At 39.0% G+C, this 22,013-nt stretch overlaps 1 protein-coding gene across 3 annotated transcripts in view; it reads right to left on the bottom strand.

The window, feature by feature from the left end:
• The window catches only part of KIF6 (kinesin family member 6), a 384,724-nt gene that overhangs the window by 325,590 nt on the left and 37,121 nt on the right, over positions 1-22,013 (bottom strand). The window contains exon 1 of one of the 3 annotated variants that reach the window (XM_086706763.1): positions 10,144-11,839. The exons of the other annotated variants lie outside the window; for them this stretch is intronic. Within the exon in view, the coding sequence (XP_086562889.1) occupies positions 10,144-10,169 (26 nt within the window). The 5' untranslated portion in view covers positions 10,170-11,839. Of the gene's footprint in view, positions 1-10,143; positions 11,840-22,013 lie in introns of those variants that run through there. 3 annotated transcript variants of the gene reach the window in all.

Consider the following 22,013-nt stretch of genomic DNA (forward strand, 5'->3'; position numbering starts at 1 on the left):
TTGTAGACAATGCTGGGAGGGATGACAGCCTTTACCATTTCTCCGCAGTAGATGCTTTGAAGTGAAATTTCTGGATCACAGAGCAGTAGTTCTGATAGTAGTTCTGACACTCACAATGATGTGCTCTAAAGTGACCATACCAATGTTTATGCTCATCTGTAATGAAAGAGCTCCTATTTTCCCAGACTCTCACTCTTGATATTACCAAATTTTTATTTTGCCAATTTAGGGAGGGGAAGAAGTCTCCCGTATCTCTAGTTTTCATGTATCCGATTGCAATGTGATTAAGTATATTTTCATATGTTTACTGACCAATTATCTCCCCTCTTCAGGGAACTAACTGTGTTCATGTCCTTTGAATAATTCTGTAATAAATTATTTGTCTCTTTCTTAATTGGGAGGGGTTATTTCCATGTTATGGATAACATGATATATATTATTGTATATTATTGCATTACTGTTATATTTGTATATCTTTTTCCAGATAGTAGCCTACCTTTTAATATTGTTTATGGTGGCTTATATTGCCCAAATGTTTGGGGTTTTTTTGATCAAGTCAAATTTGTTTTCTGCATTTTATGTCATTGAGCGGGCCTTCTATTTTCCAACATCATAGAAATGTTTCCTCCATTTCCTGCTATTTATTGCTTTATTTTCTTAACTAGTTATTCAATTTACCTTATGTTTATTTTTTGTTCAGGGCATGAGTTAGAACCTAACTTTGTTTTTGCTAAGTTAATAGCTAGTTTCCCCAGTATCAGTTCTTAAATGACCCATCGTTCCTCGACTCATTTAAAATGCTACCCTTATCATAAACTAAATTGTCATATATACATGAGACTGTTTCTGAAATATTCATTTTATCTTAATTTATTTGTCATCTTTGTGCTGATAACTATGCTCCTTTAATTATCACAGATTTATAATATGGTTTGATATCTGGTAGGACATCGTCTCATCTTTGTTCTTCTACAGAATGATCTTGGCTATTCCTGCACACTTTCTTTTCCTTGTGAATTTTAAAATCAGTTTTGTCAAGTTCCAATTGCCTCTAATTTATTTGCCCACAGAACTCATTTTTCAAAGATCAGTGTTCAAAAGAACACACTTCAGTGACACATTGGCTTAGGTTGTATCTGGCCCAATGATTTATTTTGTTTGGTCAGTATAGTGTTGACCTGTTCATGTTTTTAAAAACGTTTGACACCCATCTGAGAGCCAAAAGTAAATAATGAATGTGCAACAGGGTGTGTGTATGTGTGTGGTGGGGTATCTTTGCTTTCCCAAAGGGCAACAACGGGCTGGAGCCAAGTAGTGACGGCTCCTTTTATTTACTTAGGCCCTATGTCCAAGTTCTCCAGTTTCTGAACTTGGCCCATTTACTTATTTGTGTTCTCTGCCTAGACTCTAGACAGCCTTTGCCTCTGAGAACCCTGCATTACAGTAATGCCTTCCTAAATAGTCTTGTGTCTCTCCAATTCATCCTTTCTCTATAGCGCCATCAGAATGCTTTTTCTGTAGCATATATAACTGGGCCACTGCTCTGATTTAAATTATTTGGCAAGATCCAGTTTTCTCTGTGGGTCATATGAGGCTTGTCATCACCTGAAATATTTTTCACCTGTCATTTCCCATTATTTCTTCCTTTCTCTAGCCATTGGACCTGTCTACAGTTCCCAAAAGATTTCCCACTTGAATTTGAGTTCTTCTGTGTGGAAGGTCAAATGAACCCACCAGCCATAAACTTCACCCTCTAACCCTCTGCCCCAACCAAATTTCTTCTTTCCTCACATGCATTTGCTTATATAACACCTACATCTCCAAGTCGCAGACACAACTCCATTACTAGCTGCTCTGTATAGTTCTTCCTGACTGCTTCTCCACTGGCACTTTCACCTTCCCACCACCATCCCAAGGAAAGAACGGAGGTTCTTTTGTGTCCCTTCTCTACTCATTATACCTTCCGCTGAGTCAATTAAGTGACTGATTTTCTTGTCTGTTTGACCCATGACTCTGTGTTCTCCTTGCGGGCAGAAATCCTATCTTAATCAAGTCACTGTCTCCTAAGCCTAGGGCAGGGTAACTAGAAGTCTACACACATTCAATAACACCTATGGAATGAAGGAAAAGACTGGAGAGAGGGTTGGTGGGAGGGAGAGTTTGATGAGTCAATCACTGCCTCTAACTAACCTTGGGAAGGTTAGAGCCACATATGTGTCTAATCACTATTTAAATTAGTAGCATTGTCACATGACTATCAGCTCGATCCCCAAGGAGAGGGTGGAATTAACCTTGTCCTCTATTGTAACAAATAGTGTAGACACAATCACATAATTATTTCTCTGGCAAACTCATTGTGCAATGCCACAAATTCTCTCTAAATTGAAAGTTCCTAAGGTTGTTTGGCCTGGTAGCCAATATACTTTTAAATTTTTATGTCTAAAATAATAAAGGAATTTGATGGTAATAAATGATTAAATATACAAATATTTGCTTTGCCCACAGTTCTTAAGCAGTCTGGCAAGTTAAGACAACCTGTACACAAATAATTGGCACATTCTTCTCGCATATTAAAGGTCAATCAGCTACGCCAGCTTTGTCAGAAAACAAAAAAGTGATCTCAACAAGATGCCTAAACCCTATAATCACATTTATAGAACATTTTTAGTTGTATTCTTAGTTGTATTCATCTCATTTTGGCATTTTTAGCATCTGTCTAGAAGATTTGTGCATGTACACATAAGACACAAAATTCCATTAATACGACATTAAGGTTTCAAATTTAAGCATACAGGAAACTGAAAAGTTACGGCCCTCATAACAACTTTAACTCACCCACCGTCTATATTCTACACGTGTTAAGTTTAGATACTAAAAGGTTAAGCACTGAGCTGGAACACAAAAAGGACATAAACAGTCCAAACTCTCATGTTGCTTAGGATGTCTACTTTTATTTTCAGAGAACTACACACTGATATGATCTATTTTCCATATACATAATGGATACACACACAGAAAGGAGTTGGAACTGAGCCGATTTCATTAAAATATTCAGGAGGTTTAAAGTTGAATATTCACACTGCATTAAAAACATCTCTACAGTGCATTTTTAAAATGCTATGCATTTTTAGTATATTTTTAGTTTAGAAAATTGAAACAAAAATATAAAGAGCACCTATCTACAAAGTAAGAGAAGTACATGATCTTACTAGGTATCTTGAAAATTCTGTAATGGTTGAAAGAGCAAAAAAATTATACCTGATGGTCTTACCACACCTTTTTTGTTCTATTTAGTATTTTGTTTCCCGCCCCCCCACCCCCACCCCGCCAAACTCTTTTTAAGCAGGACTTTTGGAAAGAATTCTGTCAGCTTGGAAATAAGCATCTACTGCTCTTGAAGAGCATAATTTGTTTCACAAATGAGAAAAAAAAAATCGTATTTTGCTCTACTACTGCTTGACTCAGTATATTAAGTTCAGAGTTATACATTAAATAATTTCCCTATGAGCTGAGGCCAAGCACACGTATTTCCACCCAAGGGGAAAAGTTTAGAGTGAATGAAAATAAAACTCAATAATGAAGGTCTTCACACAGGGGCAGTCAGCCAAGCTAGAGCGTAAAAATCCAACATGGTGTGTGGCTCTTACTTGAATACATGAAACAGAACCACTAAATCATTTAAGAACTGCCGGCTTCCTTTTGGGTTGTAATGAATTACCAAAACTTTGGGCTAGCAGGACCAGTCTGGTTTGTTCTTCTGTTCTCAGGTAGGCCTACCTACCCCATCCTGGACAGAGGAGAAATGGAACTATATTTAGAGGCTGCCAAGAGAATCCACAATTGCTCCTAATAACTCATTCTAGCATTAAATAGCTCTGTCAAGAAATCTTCCCAGTATCTCCAGTAAATCCTTTGTGCTGAAATCTAAACTGGAAAACCAGCCCCAATGTGACTTTAACATGTGGTCCCTTAACCTGGAGGTTATATTGTACCATAAAGGCTCACACAATAGGACCAATTCTCTATGTATTTTACAGCAATTTCCCAACAGTTACTTAAGAATATCTGGGCCAAGAAAGTGTTACATATAGAAAATATATGTCCTATTTTGTTTCAGTATTTGGAATATCATCTCATTAATCTGGGTTTCCTTCTCCTTAAATGTGGCCACAAGTCTAAGGCCAGCAAAGCAGCTAATCACAGAAAAAGACCAGTTCTATACATTATTACTGCACTGGTCATTCAGCAAACTGGCTTTTTTTTTTTTTTTTTGGCCACTTTTCATGGTTATTGATCAGTTCAACTATACAATGATCTGAGTCAATAAAGTTGTATTTTGTATGACTTAGCCTCAAAGAAATGGCTTAAACTTGGCTGTGCTGGAAACTGGCCAACTTAGCCATATCATATTTGCCCATAAGTTCATGTGCATGGCCATCAAAACTGACAATCAAAAATGTATTGAAGGCCTATTATCTATCCCTTCATTCATCCATTTTTTTGTGCATTCATTCCAGCAAACATTGATTATTTCCATTCTTCCACTGCAGTGTTCTATGTACAATATAATACAAATAAGTAAAATTCTAAAACAGGCTTTAAAGTTTACTCATTTTGAGAGAGAGAGAGAGAGAGAGAGAGCATATGTGATCAAGGGCAGAGAGAAAGGGAGAGAGAGAATTCCAAGGAGGTGCCACACTCCACACAGAGCCCAAAGTGGGGCTCGATCTCACAACCATGAGATCACAACCTGAGCCGACATCAAGAGTCGGATGTTTAACCAACTGAACCACCTAGGTTCTCCTAAAACAGGCTTTAAAGAGCCAAATTTTACTGAGCTAAGGAGCCCAAGTATTCAGTTTATTCTATTCAATTATATGAATGTCATCAGTCTAAACATACACAGCACTGTGCCCCTCATAAAAGAACTTTACAGCAATTTCAAAATACTAACAGTTAGCATGAGATAATAACATTATCAAAGTAGGTTAGTATGATCAGAAGCTTCCATTATCTTTTCAAATAAGTACAAAATTAAAATATAGTTTTTCTGGTCAGAGAGGACATTATGCATGATTCCATAATTACATCAAGTTTTCTAAGGCAAGTGATAATTCCCTTTTCATTCCCTGTAAATCCCATGAAGGCACCTTGTAGTGCCTCAAACATAAAGCTGGTGCTCACATATTTGTTTCTTGTACTGCTGCTCCGTGAGTGAGAGCTGCAAGATACAAACTGGTCTTACACTCACTGCGACTATTAAACTATGAAAACAATCACCCCCAAATTGCTGATAAATACAGGAACCTACACATGGTGACTTTTGTTCACATTCCATCTGATAAGATACATCACAATCTGCCATTTCAAAAGCCATTCTTACACTACAATGATATACTGAAAGAAGATTTAATAACAATAGGATTGTTTTAAGTGGGAAGCCTCAGTTCTTCAAGATTCACTTCCATCCTCTTTATAAAGCCTTTTGTGATTCTATTGCCATGCTAATCCCCTTGATTTGCATCTACTATTTATTTATTTATTTATTTATTTATTTATTTATTTATTTATTTATTTATTTTATTTCTCTGATTATAGAAACAGTATGTTTCTTGTCAAAAACATGGAAGAGAGTAGAAACTCAGGGTCCTCCATAACCATGTCCCACAAAGATAACCCAGGTTGACATATGTTGTGTATACCTCTAGATTTTTGACTATGTGTCTGTGTCAGGAATGTTTTCTTTCTTATTTTTTTCCTCTTATTTTTAAGTCCAACCCCCAACCCGTTTCTGTGGGGGGGGCCTTATTTTCCTCCCTTCCTAGAACCTAAAACATCTCACCTCACCTCCAGTAGAACTGGGAGCAAGTGAAAATTAAAGGACCAGAAAAGGAATTAGAGAAACACGCAGCAGGGGAAAGAATAAAAGAGAAGGGTATAAGAGGCAGCAGAGATGTGGAAACTAATAAGAGTATCTTAACAGATAAAGTCCCCTCCCGTGAAGAGGCTGATGAAGAGTCAGACAGACCCACGAGTCACTGACAGACTGATATCATCTGACCACCCCCCTCAATCCTTCACCATACAGACCAGGAGCCATCTTTGAAAAACACAAATCAGGCCAACCTCTTAGCAATCATTCACCATAGGAGTATTTTGATTTGTCAACCTAGTAACCCCAGTCATCCAAAGATAGTACAACTCCTTACCTTAATTGTGTTGGTGACTTTGCCACCCCAGGAAAGATTAAATAAATAAGAGCAGAGATAACAAAGTAAATCAAACCCACACTCTTTGTACTTTTTATGGAATATGTTTAAAGGTAATTTTCACATCACTGGGCTATTCTAGGTATGTTTATTTAAAGGGTTTGAAATACTTAGAGATTATGATTTCAATTTGACACATGCAATTGATTTCAGACTTGTGATATTAAATTGGAAGGTGTAAGAACATTTGATTTAATTTTGGAAACAGTGTGGAAATGTTTAACAGAGGTTGAGTTTCTACATGTATATGTTTGATCATTATTTTTTTTAAGCTGCTTATGTTCTTAGAATGATTTGCTTGTTAGGTTTGAAAGTCTGCCCCACCAGGCAGTTGAGGTGCTTGAGAAATCAGAAAGATTAAATGTGTAAAAGAGGTTTAAAATGTTGAAGGGAACTGAATTACCTAAAGTGGGATCAGAACTAATCGTTGAGAGAAATTTCAACTTTTAAACTTGAATTAACCAAATGTTAGTAAAATACAATATGAAAGAGCCTGTTCTTATTTTTATATAACAATGACTTGATTTAAAAATAGTCACAAGATTTGTAGGTTGAAGTAGGTTTCTGAATGCACAGCTTTAATAAATTAAAAATTAATTTAAAACCCAATTAAATGTAAGAAGTCCCTTTTAAAAATTCCTGTTGGACAATAAAAGGCTCAAACTGAAAGTAAGCTCCAAGAAAGCAGGGATTTTCTCTGCCGTGTTTACCCCGGTGACCTCAGAGCCTAAACCAATGTCTGCAAACAGGAGGCAGTCGGAAATATTTGTAAATGAATACATGCATGCAGGATTTGAGCCGGGAATCCATCTGCAGTTTCTTAAACCTCAAGTTGGTATCACTCAGAAGATCCAATTAGAGCAACCAGTCATGCCATGCCGACACTGGTGGCAAAGCCTGTGTTCTAGGATATGCAGATGTAAGGAAATGCAAATGTCGGAACAAGATTGCCAAGGGACGCTGTGGGAAATAAGGACTCTGAGTATGGGGCTGTAAGGATTTGTTCCCTGACCAATGACTGGAGATGGATGATGGGGAAACACAGAAGCAGGGAGCTGGGTTGTACATTGCCGAGTCTGAAATAAAGCTAACCAGCCTCAGGGTTCTCCCGGAAGGATGGCCCATGGGCTACTGACACCAAAGCGGAAATGTGGCCAGCTGCATGGCATTGGACACGTAGAAAAGGTCGTAATGAGTGCGACGTAGTCAGTTTTAGATATGGCTGTGAGAAGCCCTAGGAAAAAGTACGTTGATGAGAGGAATTTATGAAATATAAAGATAGCACAAATCAAGCTGCAGAGGGTTTTGAAGGGGACGGGGCCGAGACAGCAGAGTAGACCATCACCTCCAAGACCTGAACCAGGAAGGGAAGTAACGACAAGGAATGGTAAGTAAAAAGTTGGAGACAAAAGTCTGAAGAAGTAACTGCCTTTTATTTTCTTGTTTAAGTTGTGAGATTTGGCTTCTCTTAAGGATGCAGACTGAGGAGAACATTTTATAATGACTGCAAAAGAGGATGAGGGGGAGGCGGGGAAATTACATCAGATGAGGAAGCACAGTTTTACCAAAGAAATCTAAGTCAATTCAGTGAAAGCTGCTAGAAACTTCCACAAATGAGCCAATAAAAATGTTGAAAGATTCATCCCTGGTACCTGGTATATACTAGGTACTACTTATTCTATGAGCTGAAGATACAGCAGTGACCAAGACAGACAGGTCCCCTGTCTGCATGGGGCTTACGTTCTAGAGGAAATGATTAGGATCAGAACTAACACCAATTTAAAAAGTAAAGTAAGTGCTGTATACAATATAATTCCATGTGGTGAGATAAAGACACATAATAAAGCAGAGGAAGGAGACAAAGAATGAAAGGATTTCTTAAGATTGTTGGGACAAGGAGGAACAGATCAGCGAGTCCAGCTGGCATTTTGGGCAGTGGGAGACAGAAAGCTGAGAAAGGAGAGAGGATGCTGGGGATCCTGGAAATCATGGTCTCTGGAAATCTCACTCTGCCTCAGACAATGGCATGACAATTACCTCTAATTTCCCCCACTTGATGGCAGCCTTGATTCTGAGACTAAAAACTAAAAGGCTTCTTTTTTACCCCCTTAGCATCTCAGATGGTCGCATGTGGAAGGAACTGCCGTTACAGGTCCTCTCCAGGCATTCTTAAATAAATCTGGGTCCTCTGGACCCCAAATGCACCATGTTTTTCATGCCAGTCGACTTCACATAAAAGTATGTGAAACATGTTTGGCAGTGGGTGAGTTATATACAGAAGAAACGTGAGCTGGCTAGGAACAAGATCAATTACAAGCACAAGAAATCTAAAGGAAAAAAAAATAGCTAAACCACATTTCTTTTCCTCTTCTCTAGCTTGAGTTGAAGTTGTGAGGGTAACTCATCAGAGAGACCTTTTTGCATTGCCTTTCAAAACCTGAATAAATCCTTTGTCCCCTGTGTGATTTATTTTAAGCTTAGAAAATTAGAAAAGCTAAGCATTCAACAGCATCTTAAATAACCAAAAGCAATTTCCTTTAAGTTGCGTCTTCAAATTTTGAGTGATCACTGGATGAGTTCAAACAATGACTCATCCAACAAAAAGCATGTGACTCTGACAAACTAAACTATTTAGAACTTTTGCTCTAGAATGCAAAGGGCCCTCAGAAGTCTCTCCCTACTGAACACCATACCTTCCCACAGAGTGCAGAGACCTAGTAACTCTAGGATCCCTGACAGTAAGTCATTCAGCCTCTGCTTGAATACTTCCTGCGATGAGAAGCTCATAACCTCACAAAACATCCATTTCACTTTGGGTCAAATTTCATCGCTACACAAGCCTTCCATACCCAAAACTGCAGGGACACCTCTTGGAAACTCTCCCTAATCATCAGGTCCTCCAAATTAAAGTAATTATTCCTTAAATCTCTCAAATAAGAAACACAAATGTGGGGCGCCTGGGTGGCTCAGTCGGTTGAACATCCGACTTCGGCTCAGGTCATGATCTCTTGGCTCATGAGTTTGAGACCTGCGTGGGGCTCTGTGCTGACAGCTCAGAGCCTGGAGCCTGCTTCGGATTCTGTGTCTCCCTCTCTCTTTGCCCTCCCTGCTCGCTCACTTGCGTGCGCACACTCTCTCTCAAAAATAAATAAAATTTAAAAAAAAATTCTTTTTAACACAGATGCAGTTCTAACCCTCTTCCACTACAGTCTTAGGTAATATTTAATATTGATCTCAACGTAGTAAAACAATTCTGCAAATACACATTAGTTAAGCCCCTTTTCAGTAATGAAAAATGGAATCTACTAAAAACCAAATTTGCTTGGAAAAATACCTAAAATTAAAAAAACACTGAAACATTTATTCCTAAGATTAAACATTTAGCACTTGGGACTGCACCATAAAAATCCTTATTTTAGTTAATGTCTACAAAGTAACTCGAATATTTACTTTTCAAAATAATTTATTTATTTTTACTTAACACCTGTACGTTTGATTTATGAAATAGAGGGGAAATATATTCTCTTAAAGCATTCGCTTAGATGTTACAAGAAGTTGGGAAAACAGACCTGGGGAAAAAAAAATAAATGAGAAAATCTAACAAAACAAACCGAGTTAAACCTTTCAAAGGTCACTTTTTAAATTACTTTACAAAGCGTCCATTATGTAAATAAAGCTCTGCCCCATAAGACATGCTATGTATGCCCCCTTCCACCATTCTGATTCTGGGAGGAAAGGCTGAAATCACTCGGAGGGGCTCTTCTCTTTCCGAATTCTAACATTAAATACTCCTCCGTGAGCGTTTTGCGAAGCACCCCCGCACAGATTCATCCGAGACTCTCCACAGAGGCTCTCCACAGAAGTTAAAACTGACCTGCGTAATTCATCTCTGTGCCACATCGCGGAGGTGCTGAATCATTTCCTTTGCTTTAAAATATTTTCCACATCTCACACAGGTCCATTCTCAGTTTATTTTCGTTTGAAAATGTTGCTGTTCATCCTAGTCAGCTGCTTTTAAAACTTTAATTGTAACAATAAACCCTCAGGGGTTTCTTCTGCAGCATGACTTATCTCTGTCATGCGGGGCACTCAGGTTCTGTGCCTCAAACAAGATGTTAGGAGGTACAGTTCCCAGGAACAGACTAGATGTGCTCAGAGGTGTGCCGGCCCCCTCCGGCCAAGCAGCGGGGAGTCTGCAGGGGCAGCTGGTGGTCAGGCCAGGCCAGGGCAGAGGTGGCAGGTGCCGGCTGAGCGGGCTCCTGGGCACCTGGGCCCAGACCCAGCACACTCAGACTTGTGCAAATGTTGCCATTGATGGCAAACTACATGTTGTTTGTTTCTCTGCCCTTAAAAGTGCTTTCTGCCTAGCCCAGGCAGGAGTGAGGTGAAAAGCGGATGAGCCACTCTCCTGGAGACACTGAGAAGGGGTCCTTCAGTGGAAAAAGCAAGCCCTGGCCCCAGCTTAGGCAGGAAGAAAGTCCCACTCCGTGGCAACGCTCTGGGAAGTCCATGGGGCTCTGCCTCCCTCTTTTCATGACAGTGTGTGGTTGTTGCCCGCTTCCCTGCACCCAAGTCTGTATTTGTCAGCTCGGGCCGCCGTAACAAAATACCACACACTGGTTGGCTTACACAACAAACATTTATTTCTCACAGTTCTGGAAGCTGAAAGTCCAGGATCAAGGTCTAACAGGGTTTGGTTTCAGGTGAAAGCTCTTTTCCTGGCTTGCAGATCTCTCTGCCTCTGCCCCATGTCCTCACATGGCCAAGAGAGAAAGATCTCCCTCTCCTCCTCTTCTGACAAGGCCAGAGTCCTATCACATTAGGGTCTCACTCTTATGACCTTCTTTAAGCTCACTTTCCTCCTACCAACCCTATCTCTAGATACAGTCACATGGCAGTTAAGGCTCAACAGATGAAGGGAGGGTGCACAATTCAGTCTATTGCAGTAGACAAGAAACGGATTGAATGGAAATGAAGCAGCTCATAAAATCTCCAAAAATTTTGGAGTAGCAGACTGACAAACTAGGCAGAGAAGTAAACGGAAGCTACACATGCAGAAACATTCCCAAACTACGCCCAAAACCATTTTGACGAGGTTCCCACTGCTACCACCGGATGCCACGGCTGGGGTTACTGGCCTATGTGGCCTAGAAAACCAACTTCTGATGTCGTGTCTACTGTCACCACCATGAGCCATGGTGCTCACTTTTCCTGCCTCTGTCAGTCCCAGTTCAACATCCCAGATATCTGGTTAAGTAAGCCTAGGTCAGAAGCCAGCACCTTCGCTGAGAGGGATGCTGAAAAGGCAAGATGTGGCATTTTTTTCTTTATCTGTAATACAACACAGGTCCTGCCTCCTACCAAGACTCAGATGATTCACAGTTCTCTAGACGTAAGGAAAAGGTTCAAATAACACTCCTCCAAATGTCAAAAACCCATGCAATTATTATTTCCTATTACAGATGGTAAGTTAACGGTTGGAGTATATACATAATTAAAACAAAAGTTTAGAGGTGCCTGGGTGTCTCAGTCGGTTTAGCGTCCGACTTCGGCTCAGGTCATGATCTCGCGGCCCGTGAGTTCCAGCCCCATGTGGGGCTCTGTGCTGACAGCTCAGAGCCTGGAACCTGCTTCAGATTCTGTGTCTCCCAATCTCTCTGCCCCTCCCCCACCTGTGCTCTGTCTCTCTCTTCTCAAAAATAACTAAACGTTAAAAAAATTTTTTTTCAACAAAAGTTTAATGAAAAAACATTTTGATTATAGCCATGGACTCTAATACTGTCTCTCTCTTCTATTTTACATCTTTAAAAAATTCTGATCATACACAAGTAAATTGATTTTATAACTTACTAGATCAGGAATTGCCAGATGAAAAACACAGGAGTAAAATTACAGTCAGGAGAAATGAAAAACATTTAGGAAGTGACCCAATTATCAGTGAGAAAGGATAAAGGTGTCAGCTAGGACACTAGACGTGGGACTAAGACACCAGGAGCAGATATGAAATGCTTCAGAGGGAAATACTGACAGGACCTCCCACTTAATGAATGTTGATTGGGGTTACAGAGAAAAAAAAAGAATAAAGATCAAATCTAAAATTTCTAGTCAGATAAAAACTTATCCCTTAATTAAATTAAGCTCTTTCACTGAAAATGTGGTTACATCATTAGCCTGCCTAACAAATTTTCAAAGACTAACAATAAAAAGTTAGCTGAAGTCTTAGACCAGGGAGGAAAGCCAGGGTGAAAAAGTCAACACAAAGGGCCAGGCCAAAAAACATAAAATTTATATCAGACATGTATAATGCACTGTCTTTCTAGGAAACAGGAAGTTTGGAGAAAAGAAAACTTGAGAAAAATTTTAACCAACGGGATAAATAGAATAAAAATAAAAAGTAAATAAAATATGAAATTAACTTAACATTTGTCCAATAGTTTTAGTAATTCTTTATTGATGTAATATCCTGAAAATTTAGGAATATACCAAAATGAATTTATTCCCAAAAGATTATAGAGAAAAGAAATGTGGAAATTAGCCTATAAAATTTTTCCCACAAATCAATAACATAAACTCAACCAACAGGCCTATGGCACAACAAGAACAACAAAAAAGCAAAGAGGGTAGGTGTCATAAACTAGCAATCAGTGAGAAAGAGGTTGATCCTGAGCAAAATGCAGAAAGAGATTACCATATGGCTGGTTATTTGCTTCCCTGAATTTTTTGTCTACCAGGTATGAGCATCATGAAGGAAGGAGCTACGACTTGTTCTTTCATATGTCTGTGGTATACTCAGTACACAGAATGGCACATAGGGTGTACTTCAGAGATATTGGTGGAAATAAATTAGACTGAGCTGAACTGAGCAAGCTCATTAGGAACAAACCTTGGGAGCCAAGTTCAAATGTAAGCTGAACTGAGTAACAGAGTTGGACATATCTGTAAGTAATTTCAAAGAGATGTGTTTAATATCCACTGACACACAGACCTCTAGTGGTGTATCCCTGGGCTATATGCATGGATTGTTCCAGTTTTAATATTTTTACCAAATACAGAAAATCAAGATGGTATGTACATGAAACACACTAACGACTTGGGTCTGAGCAGTAAAGCTAACATACTAGATAACAGAGTTAGGATTTAAAAAAAAAAAAAAAGCTGAAAAGAGGGACCACAGTTAATGACAATAACTATAAAAACAACAGAGATCAACAGAAGTCCTGCGGTTCAATAACAACAACAAACAAACCCCTGGTATTAGTACAGGACAGGGAAATGTAAAAGGACTAAGACCTCCAATTCTGCCATTATGGCTACCCAGAGTGCTTGAAATCGCTGCTTCTAAAACCCACTTAGAAATTCTGGATAAAATATAATACAAACCCTTTTAAAAGCACAGCTAAATTTGCAAAAAAGAAAAAAAAAGTAAGGAAAATATCCCCAGGGACCAAAAACAAAAAAGTAAATGAAAAACAAAATAAAAGTACATGAGCTGGGGTGACCCCAGGAGTGTGGGGGTAGGAAAAGAATGCTGGTATCGGTAACCAGGGTTTAGGCCACTAGCAAGTGGGTATTTGGAAATGAGATTCCTTATAAACCTGGGCCCATCACTAAAATAACAAACAAGAAAAAAAATTCATATTCACCTAACAGAATAGGAAATGGTAAGGAAACTTGTCTATCTCTGCCTGAACTATGAGTAGGAAGAGAAAAGTCTTCCTTCAACATTTGTAATCACTGATCTATTCATGTACATAAAAGAGGTATAATTTACACTACCCAACTTGTCTGTAAATCTCAATTCCTGAAACTAACACAAAAAGTGGTTTGAAACTGATGATAGCCCCGGGGCAGCAGGAAGGGGCAAAAATAAATCTAACCTAGAGTGACATGCCTTTCATACTGTAGTGCAGGATTCCAATGGACAAAACTCCACTGAATATGAGCTCACAATCCAAAACAACAAAGCCCACAAGAATACAATCTGTCAGAAAAGAGTCAGTGGATGTACCAAAAGGCAGGTCCCCACCTACAAGAGCTTTAGACATACAGACTATGCAATAAATGTGTTCAAACTACTAAATACTTAAGTAATAAAAAATATTAAAATAGCAAGACACTATGAAAAGCAAGAACAGATAGGAAAAGATGACTGTGTAGTACTTCTAAAAATGAAGATATAATCATTGAAATTTTAAAAACTCAGTGGAAGGGTTAAACAGGTTCCACATGGGTGAAGAGAGACTCAGTGAACTAGAAGAGGTATCTGAGGAAATTATCCAACATGCGACAAAAAACAAATGCAACAAAGAAAATGTATATTTTTTGAAGTTTAAGAAATCACACTAAACATAAAGGAAAAGGTATGTTTAACATGAGTTACAGAAATACACACTGAAGAGAATGGAGGAGTGAAACTATTTAAAGGAAGAATAGCTGAGAACTTCCCAAAATTGATGACGGGTTGTGAATCTTCAGATTTCAGAAGCACAAGTCCTAAGTAAGATAAATAAAAATAAATCCACATGGAGGGACACCATTATGAAACCACAGAACATCTATACAAAGAAAAGCTCTCAAAAACAATGCAAGAAAAGACATTTCCTGAAAAAGACCAGTTAGACTAAGACAGACTTCTGAAAAGCAAAAGTTAAAAAGTGATGGAATGATTATCTTCAAAATACTGAGAAACAGAGCTGTTGACCAAAAATTCCATACTCAGCTACTACACAAATCAAATGAAATTAACACTGAAAGTGGGAACCATTCATAGACCCTTGTGAAAGAATTACCAAATGATGTACTTCAGGAAAAAGGAAATTCATACCAGAAAGAAGTGAAAGAAAACAACACCGAGCAAAGAAACTGGGAAAATATGGGGAAATTCTGAATTTTTTTTTTATAAATAACATTAATGAGGACTAATTTGAATCATATAAAAACAAGGTAGAATTAAAACATTTAACAATGAGAAGATAAAATGGAGGGGAGATATGATTAAAGTTAATCATGCAGATCAGGAGATGAGAAATATTAATTATAGACTTTATGAAGTATGCTTATAAACTTTTATTGATAACTACTAAAAGAAAAGAAAGACAATATAAAATTTCCAGATAAGAAGTAGAGAATGAGTAAGGACAAGTTGAGTAGCAAAAGAGAAGTCAGAAAAAGAAGAGGACAGGTGCACCTGGGTGGCTTAGTTGTTAAGCGTCCGACTTCGGCTTAGGTCATGATCTCACGGTCCATGGGTTAAAGCCCCGCATCGGGCTCTGTGCTGACAGCTCAGGGCCTGGAGCCTGTTTCAGATTCTGTGTCTCCCTCTCTCTCTGCTCCCCCCGCCAACTCATGCTCTGTCTCTCTCTCTCTGCTTCAAAAATAAATAAAAAAACATTAAAAAAATTCTTTAATTAAAAAAAGAAAAAGAGGAGGACAAAGAAAAAGGCACAGAAAAAAAACAAGATAAATAGAATGTCAATATGACAGACACAACTGCAAATATCAGTAATCACTAAATTGACTACAACTTGTATGACAAAGTAAAAGTCATCCATATGTCATTTATTAAGGAACATAACCGAGATATAAGAACATAGAAAATTTGAAAGTAAAAAGGTGAAAAATATATTTTTATATATCCCACTTAGTGTAAATATTCACACATTTTGTTGTTATTATATCAATGTGCTTGATTACTGCATGCCGGCCCAGATCCTTTGGTGCTGTTATATAATATTCTGTACATGTACTGTGGGCTTTTAATATGGGCCCAGATGAGTTGTTGTTGTTTTTTTTTTTTTTTTTCAAATAGGCTTTAGGATATAAAGAATTGTTAGAGATAAAATAAATCACTACATAGGATCAAAGGAAAGCTTCTCAGGAAAATGAAGCAATTCTAAACAAATAACATAATCTCCAAATATATAAGGCACAAATTGACAGAATTACAAGTAGAAATACACACATCTGGAAGTTTTTACACACTTCCCTTGGTTCTTGATAGATCAAAAAGAAAAAAAAAAATCATACAGATATAGCAAACTTGGACCACAATGTCAACAAGCTTGAATCAAAGGGCAACTATGGACTCCAGTATGGAAGTTAATTAGCTTTTAAGACTTTAAACAATCTAAAATTGATCGTTGGAATTGTGCATCAGGTGGAGAGTTGGGTCAAACGACCTCTAAGATCCCAACTAACTCTGGGATTGTTTAGTCTAGTTTCAATAAATATTTCATTCAAAGATTTAAAATCGAGGCTTTTTGTTTCTTTTTTTTTCAGAAGTGGGTAAAGCTCTAGGATGAGTTATAGCTTGAGGTATAAACCTCAACATTCCCACTGTTTTCCACTTTGAGTTTGGTGTGGGGTGGGGATCACCAAGCTAAACCCAAAGAAAACTTCAGGGGTGTAGTCCAAAGGGAACCAAATCAAACAAACCAACAATTCTGCACAAATTCCCATGAGCCAAACCACCAAATTTCACTCAGCAACAAAGACCTATATTAGACCCTCCTCATCAACCGAAGCCAAATTTTCCTAAACCTCAGACATGTCAAGGCACTGTTCATTTTGAAAGATGAGCAAAAAACTACATTTCAAAAGAATTAACTTGAAACTATTCAAGTTTCTGTAACATTTTGGAGTCTTTATAATACATCATTTTGGAGTTTTTACAATGGAATAAAATTAGAAGAAATAAATCATACAAGGCCCCAGTCCCCTCTGCCAGGCAGCAATATTTCCTCTCAGACATTCACCATGGGGAAACAAAAAAAGAGTTTGCGTATTGCTGTTCAACAAACAAATGACAGCAGCATTCTAGAAGGAAAAATAAGTAACAAAGCACATGCTGAAATAATATAATGGGCTAAATTTACAACTAACATCTTTGTAACGACAGACTTGGCCCAAACATCAGTCTGTATATACAATTATAGTTCTACTGTTATAAAAACAGATAAGGACAAAAGGGAGCCATCATTTAATTGGTTCATACTGTACCTACTTGTGTGGAAAATAGTGCTGTGTGCTGATGTATGAATTTACATTTACAAATTTATGATATCTCAGTGTCCCTTTTTAGAAAGTCCAATTAGTTTGTTTACCTTATATCATTTTTAAGGGAAGCATTAGGGAGGTATTATCTTCACTGATGTTTACCTTACCACCAAGGGGTGGGGGGCGGAGAGGGCAATGGTGGGAAGAAGGCAAGGAGGATGGAAGAAAAGTTAACAGAAGAATCATCTATCTCATGAGCTTCTAGATCCTTTCTACATCTGAAATGCCTTCAGGCTTTTATACACATTGTGTCGTCTCTCTGGAATACCATCCAGAATGCCCACGTTTGTGAATTTGAGATTAGTTTTACAATCATTCTATAGGTATCATGTGGCAGGGTTTCTTCTCCTACGTGGAAGCTATTAATAACATAATAGTATATTTTACGAAGTTCTGGGATCTCAAATAAAGCAAACATAGTTGGTTTTAATTCTCCAAGGAAACCATCAGTTCTTTGGGAGCACACATAGATATGAATATTTGTCCGTTTCCCCACTGTACAGGTGACAATGCTTTCAGTGAGTATGCACTGACTGGTTTAGTAGACTGGCCTTCAAAAAACTTAGAGTTTAATAAGATAAATAACCGGGGATAAAAGATGAATAAGATAACACCAACAGAAGATCCATAGAAGCATACGTAAAACCGTAGAAAGGAAATGGTCAGGTATTATTAGTGGGCAGATTGTGGTTCTCGGTAGAGGAAGACCAGATGGGCTTACCAAAGAAGACATTACTCTAAAAACTAAAAGACGGAGAATGCAATAAACCAGGCTGGGAACAAGCAAACGTCCCAGCCTGCTTGATAGCTTGACAAAGTCTAGAAATAATTGCCCATTAGGCAAGCAGCTTTGTTAACAAGAGCAGGGTAAGAAGAGATGGCCGATATAAGTAACGGGCTGAGGTAACTATAGAAATAGACACTGCCAATCCATAAACATGTATTTAAAGCCATTTCTTGCCGGCACCATTCCATCAGGTAAGGTGAGGAAGACAGGGGACACTATAGGTGAGGAATGCGCAAATGAGTAAAACACAGCCCTTGTCCTTCATATTTCCGTTCGCTGTACAGGACACAGACAGATAAACACAATTACAACATGAGAAGTGCCATGTATCAAGTACCACAGGTGCAAGCAAAGGGTATATATACTGCTGTCTGAGAGAGCAAGAAAAAGCTCTTAATAAATGACTTTAAAAAGTAACTCAAGACATTTTCATATAACATAACATTTATATGGCTCATAACATTTGAGCATTGAAACAAAAATCTGATAATCTGATTTGAACACAATTACCGTAACAACGGAAGAAAGATCTTCATAATGTAACTAAGCTGTTGCCATATTTCAGACGGCTATGCAATTAAAAACAAAAACAAAAAAAGAAACCTTCACTGCTCTGTTTACAACAAACTGTCAACACTAAATACTTCATCCTAGGAACTGTGTTCTGTTTTGTCTTGTTTCATTTCCTGGCCCTTGTTCACGTATCTTCTCACATGTAAAAACAGCCCCTGATGATGCACCTTTTCATGCTACAAAAAGTAGGAGAGGACACTGTTTAGCTAAAACTTTAAAAAGGTGAGTCTAGAATCTTTCCATCCCCAAAGAGTAATTGTCTTTTCATTTTTCTCCCTTCCTCAACTACCCCTTCTTCTCCCAGCACTTGAATCACTCAGCAAGAAACACACAAAACACCCAAAGCCAATGTTCCATGTAGAATATCAGAGAGCCTGGGCAAGGCAGGCAGGAGATTTGCTACACCTCACTCCCTCCCTTCCTTTCCCAGTTCTGGAGAGAAATGGACAATCAGCTGTTTCATCCCCAGTTCCGTAGACTGGAAATGCAATTTATGGCTCTGTGACAAAGTCCACTGTAGCAAAGCCAACAGCATGCCCCATGGAATTCACTATAATGGGATTTTAACTGTATTGGCATTATGTACAAATTCAAGGAAAACTACATCCCGGGGAACAGTGAATATCGCAAAAGCTACAATTTAGAAGTATGGAGTTAAGAAAATTCACTCCTCTTTTCTTTCAAAGGGAAAAAAATATGTTCACAGAGGTGAATTAATGAAGCTCTGTCAATTCTCTCATTCCACAGACATTTATGAATGCCTACGACATACCTGACACTGCCTGAGGCACAGGGAATGCAGCAACGAACAAAAGAGAAAGGGGCCCTGTTCTCATGGAGCTTCCGTTCCAGTTGAGGGGAGACCGACAGTAAGTAAAACAAAAAAGCTAAGAAAGTGTCAGCACTATGAAGAGAATGAAAATAAGGTGACACACTAGAAAGGAATTAGATACAGAACTTTAGGTTGGGAGGCCTCTCAGAGGAGGTAACATGTAAGCTGAGATCCGTGTGACAAGGAGGAAGGACACTGAGGCATGAGATAATGGGTCCGAAGGCAAGAATGACATTGACTTATCCCAGGGACAGAAAGAAGGCCACTGTGGTTGAAGCAAGGAGAAGGAAGTAGATCTGAGGGAGCCAGCACACGCCAATTAAGGAGGGTTTTATAAGCAATGTAAGGGAACTGGGTTTTGTCCAAAGTTCAATGAAGAGCCTTTGTAGTACTGTAAACAGGGAACTGGCTGGACCTGATCCACATCTTTAAAAGTCCATTTTGGCTACCGAGTGGTGAATGGACTATGAGTGAGCAAGAGTGCAAAGAATCGGAGAGCTGCTGCAACAGTGCTTAGGGCAGCGTCTGTGAAGACGAAGAAAAACAGATTGATCTGGGAGATACTCTCAAGGTGAGTGGCTGGGGCTTGATGATGGGAGATGAGGAAAAGAAACCATCGGGAATGACTGGAGCCATTTACTGAGACAAGGGCAGCTGAAGGAGGATGGATCTGGATGAGGATCAAGACTTCCCTAAAACATGGTACCTTTCCGATGACCACTAAATATTCAAGTGGAGATGTCAAGAACATGATCAGATATAAAAGTCTGGAGTTCTGAGGAAAGATCAGAGCTAGAGATACAGATTTGATAGTCAGAAATGTAAAGACTATATTTAAAGCCACGGAATTGAATGAGATTCTAAAGGACTCAAGAGAAGAACTGGTCCAAAGATGGAGCCCATCAGTGTTAAGGGCTGGCGGAGAAAAGGAGGTGAAGAAGATAAGGAACTGCCAAGTGGGTGAGGGAGCAGGATAGTATGTGAGTCCATTTGGGCCGTCTGGGAAGGTGATACCAAGGTGAGATTAGACATACAAGAGAAATATAAAGGAGGAGGGGCAGGAGTAGATGAAGAGAGTTTCAGACCTTATGTAGGTTTGATATCTATGAACAGGAGAGGGATGGGAGAATTGCAGAAGAAGTGCTTCAGACCACAGCTCGGTTTTAAGAGAGATTTGGCCTGGCCAGTGGGGACTTTCTGATCCAATGTGTCTACTGGAGGAATTTCACGTAGCAAAAGAATGTTCCAGTTCCAGTTCTAGTACCCCCGTCATGCTCAGTTATTTTCTGGGAGCATTCCAAGGAAGTCTGGACTGTGTTTCCACTGTGTTGGATCTAAGGGTATGATAGCTGAAGGCTTCAAGTCAGCTATAACCCTGTAGAAGATTCTCATGAAGGAAGACCTAAATGATATGCCTCCACAGCCACCACAGTGTGACGTTACATAAACCAACAGTAAAAGAGTGTTTCAAAGAGCAGGAAGAAGTTAGCCCTGTCAAATGCTGCTTAAAGATCAAATAACACACGGATGGGCATATGGTCATTGTTTCTGACAGCACGGAGGTCACTAATGACCTTGACAAGAGTAGTCTCAGAAGGGCAGATAAGACAGAAGCCCAACTGCAGAGGGTCAGAGAATGAACAGAAAGTGAAGAAGTATAAACAAGAGGACAGATAACTCTTTTCAGGTAGTTATGCTGAGAAAAAAGAGCAGAGAAATGAGAAAAGGCTACAAGGGATATGGGTAAGTGAGGGCATTGTTTTACTTTAAGATAGAAGATACTAGAAAATACTGAGGGAGAATGATCCCACAGATTTGAAAAATCAACGATGCTGCACAAAAAAGAAAGCTGTGAGTACAATATGCTGGAGAAGACAAGAGAAGAAGACCTCAGGAAACCAATGGAGGGCTGACCGACCTCTGGCAGGGAGAGGGGAGCTCTGTCTACCATAATAGGAAGGAAGTCACAGAGTTGGCTACAGATGCTGGTAGATATGGTGGTAGGAGGATAGATAGTGCGTGTCTCATTGGGTCTATTTACTCAGTGAAGTACGAAGAAGCTGAGAGAAGGAAGAGGGAAATGAATATAGGAAGCTTGAGAAGAATTAAACTGGGAAGTGGTCATCTCTGAGAGTGAGAAAGCTAACGTACCAGGAAAGTGTAGTAGGACTCTCAGGTACAGCAAGTGCCTACTTGAGGTGTGTGGCATGAGTTTATGGTGAGACCAACCACTGCAATGTTTTTCTCTGGCAGTGTCAGAGGCCTAAGCATAGGCATGGCGTAGGTGGATGGTTTAGGTTCAACAAGAGAAGGGGTTTTGCTGAGTACATGGCAGAGAAAGGTGGAAAGATAAGTGCGTTTCTTGGCCATGGACCCCATCCTACACGGGGCTCAGCAGTTGTAAACAGGTAAAACTGATGGCAGGTATACTGGTTGAATGGCTATAGCTCTCTCAACCTTCCAGACCCTTAGAAAAACTTCTACTCCTTTTCTTCTC

Source organism: Puma concolor, chromosome B2 (assembly GCF_028749965.1).
Source record: "Puma concolor isolate L17-30 chromosome B2, mPumCon1.1.hap2, whole genome shotgun sequence".
Taxonomy (NCBI): Eukaryota; Metazoa; Chordata; class Mammalia; order Carnivora; family Felidae; genus Puma; species Puma concolor.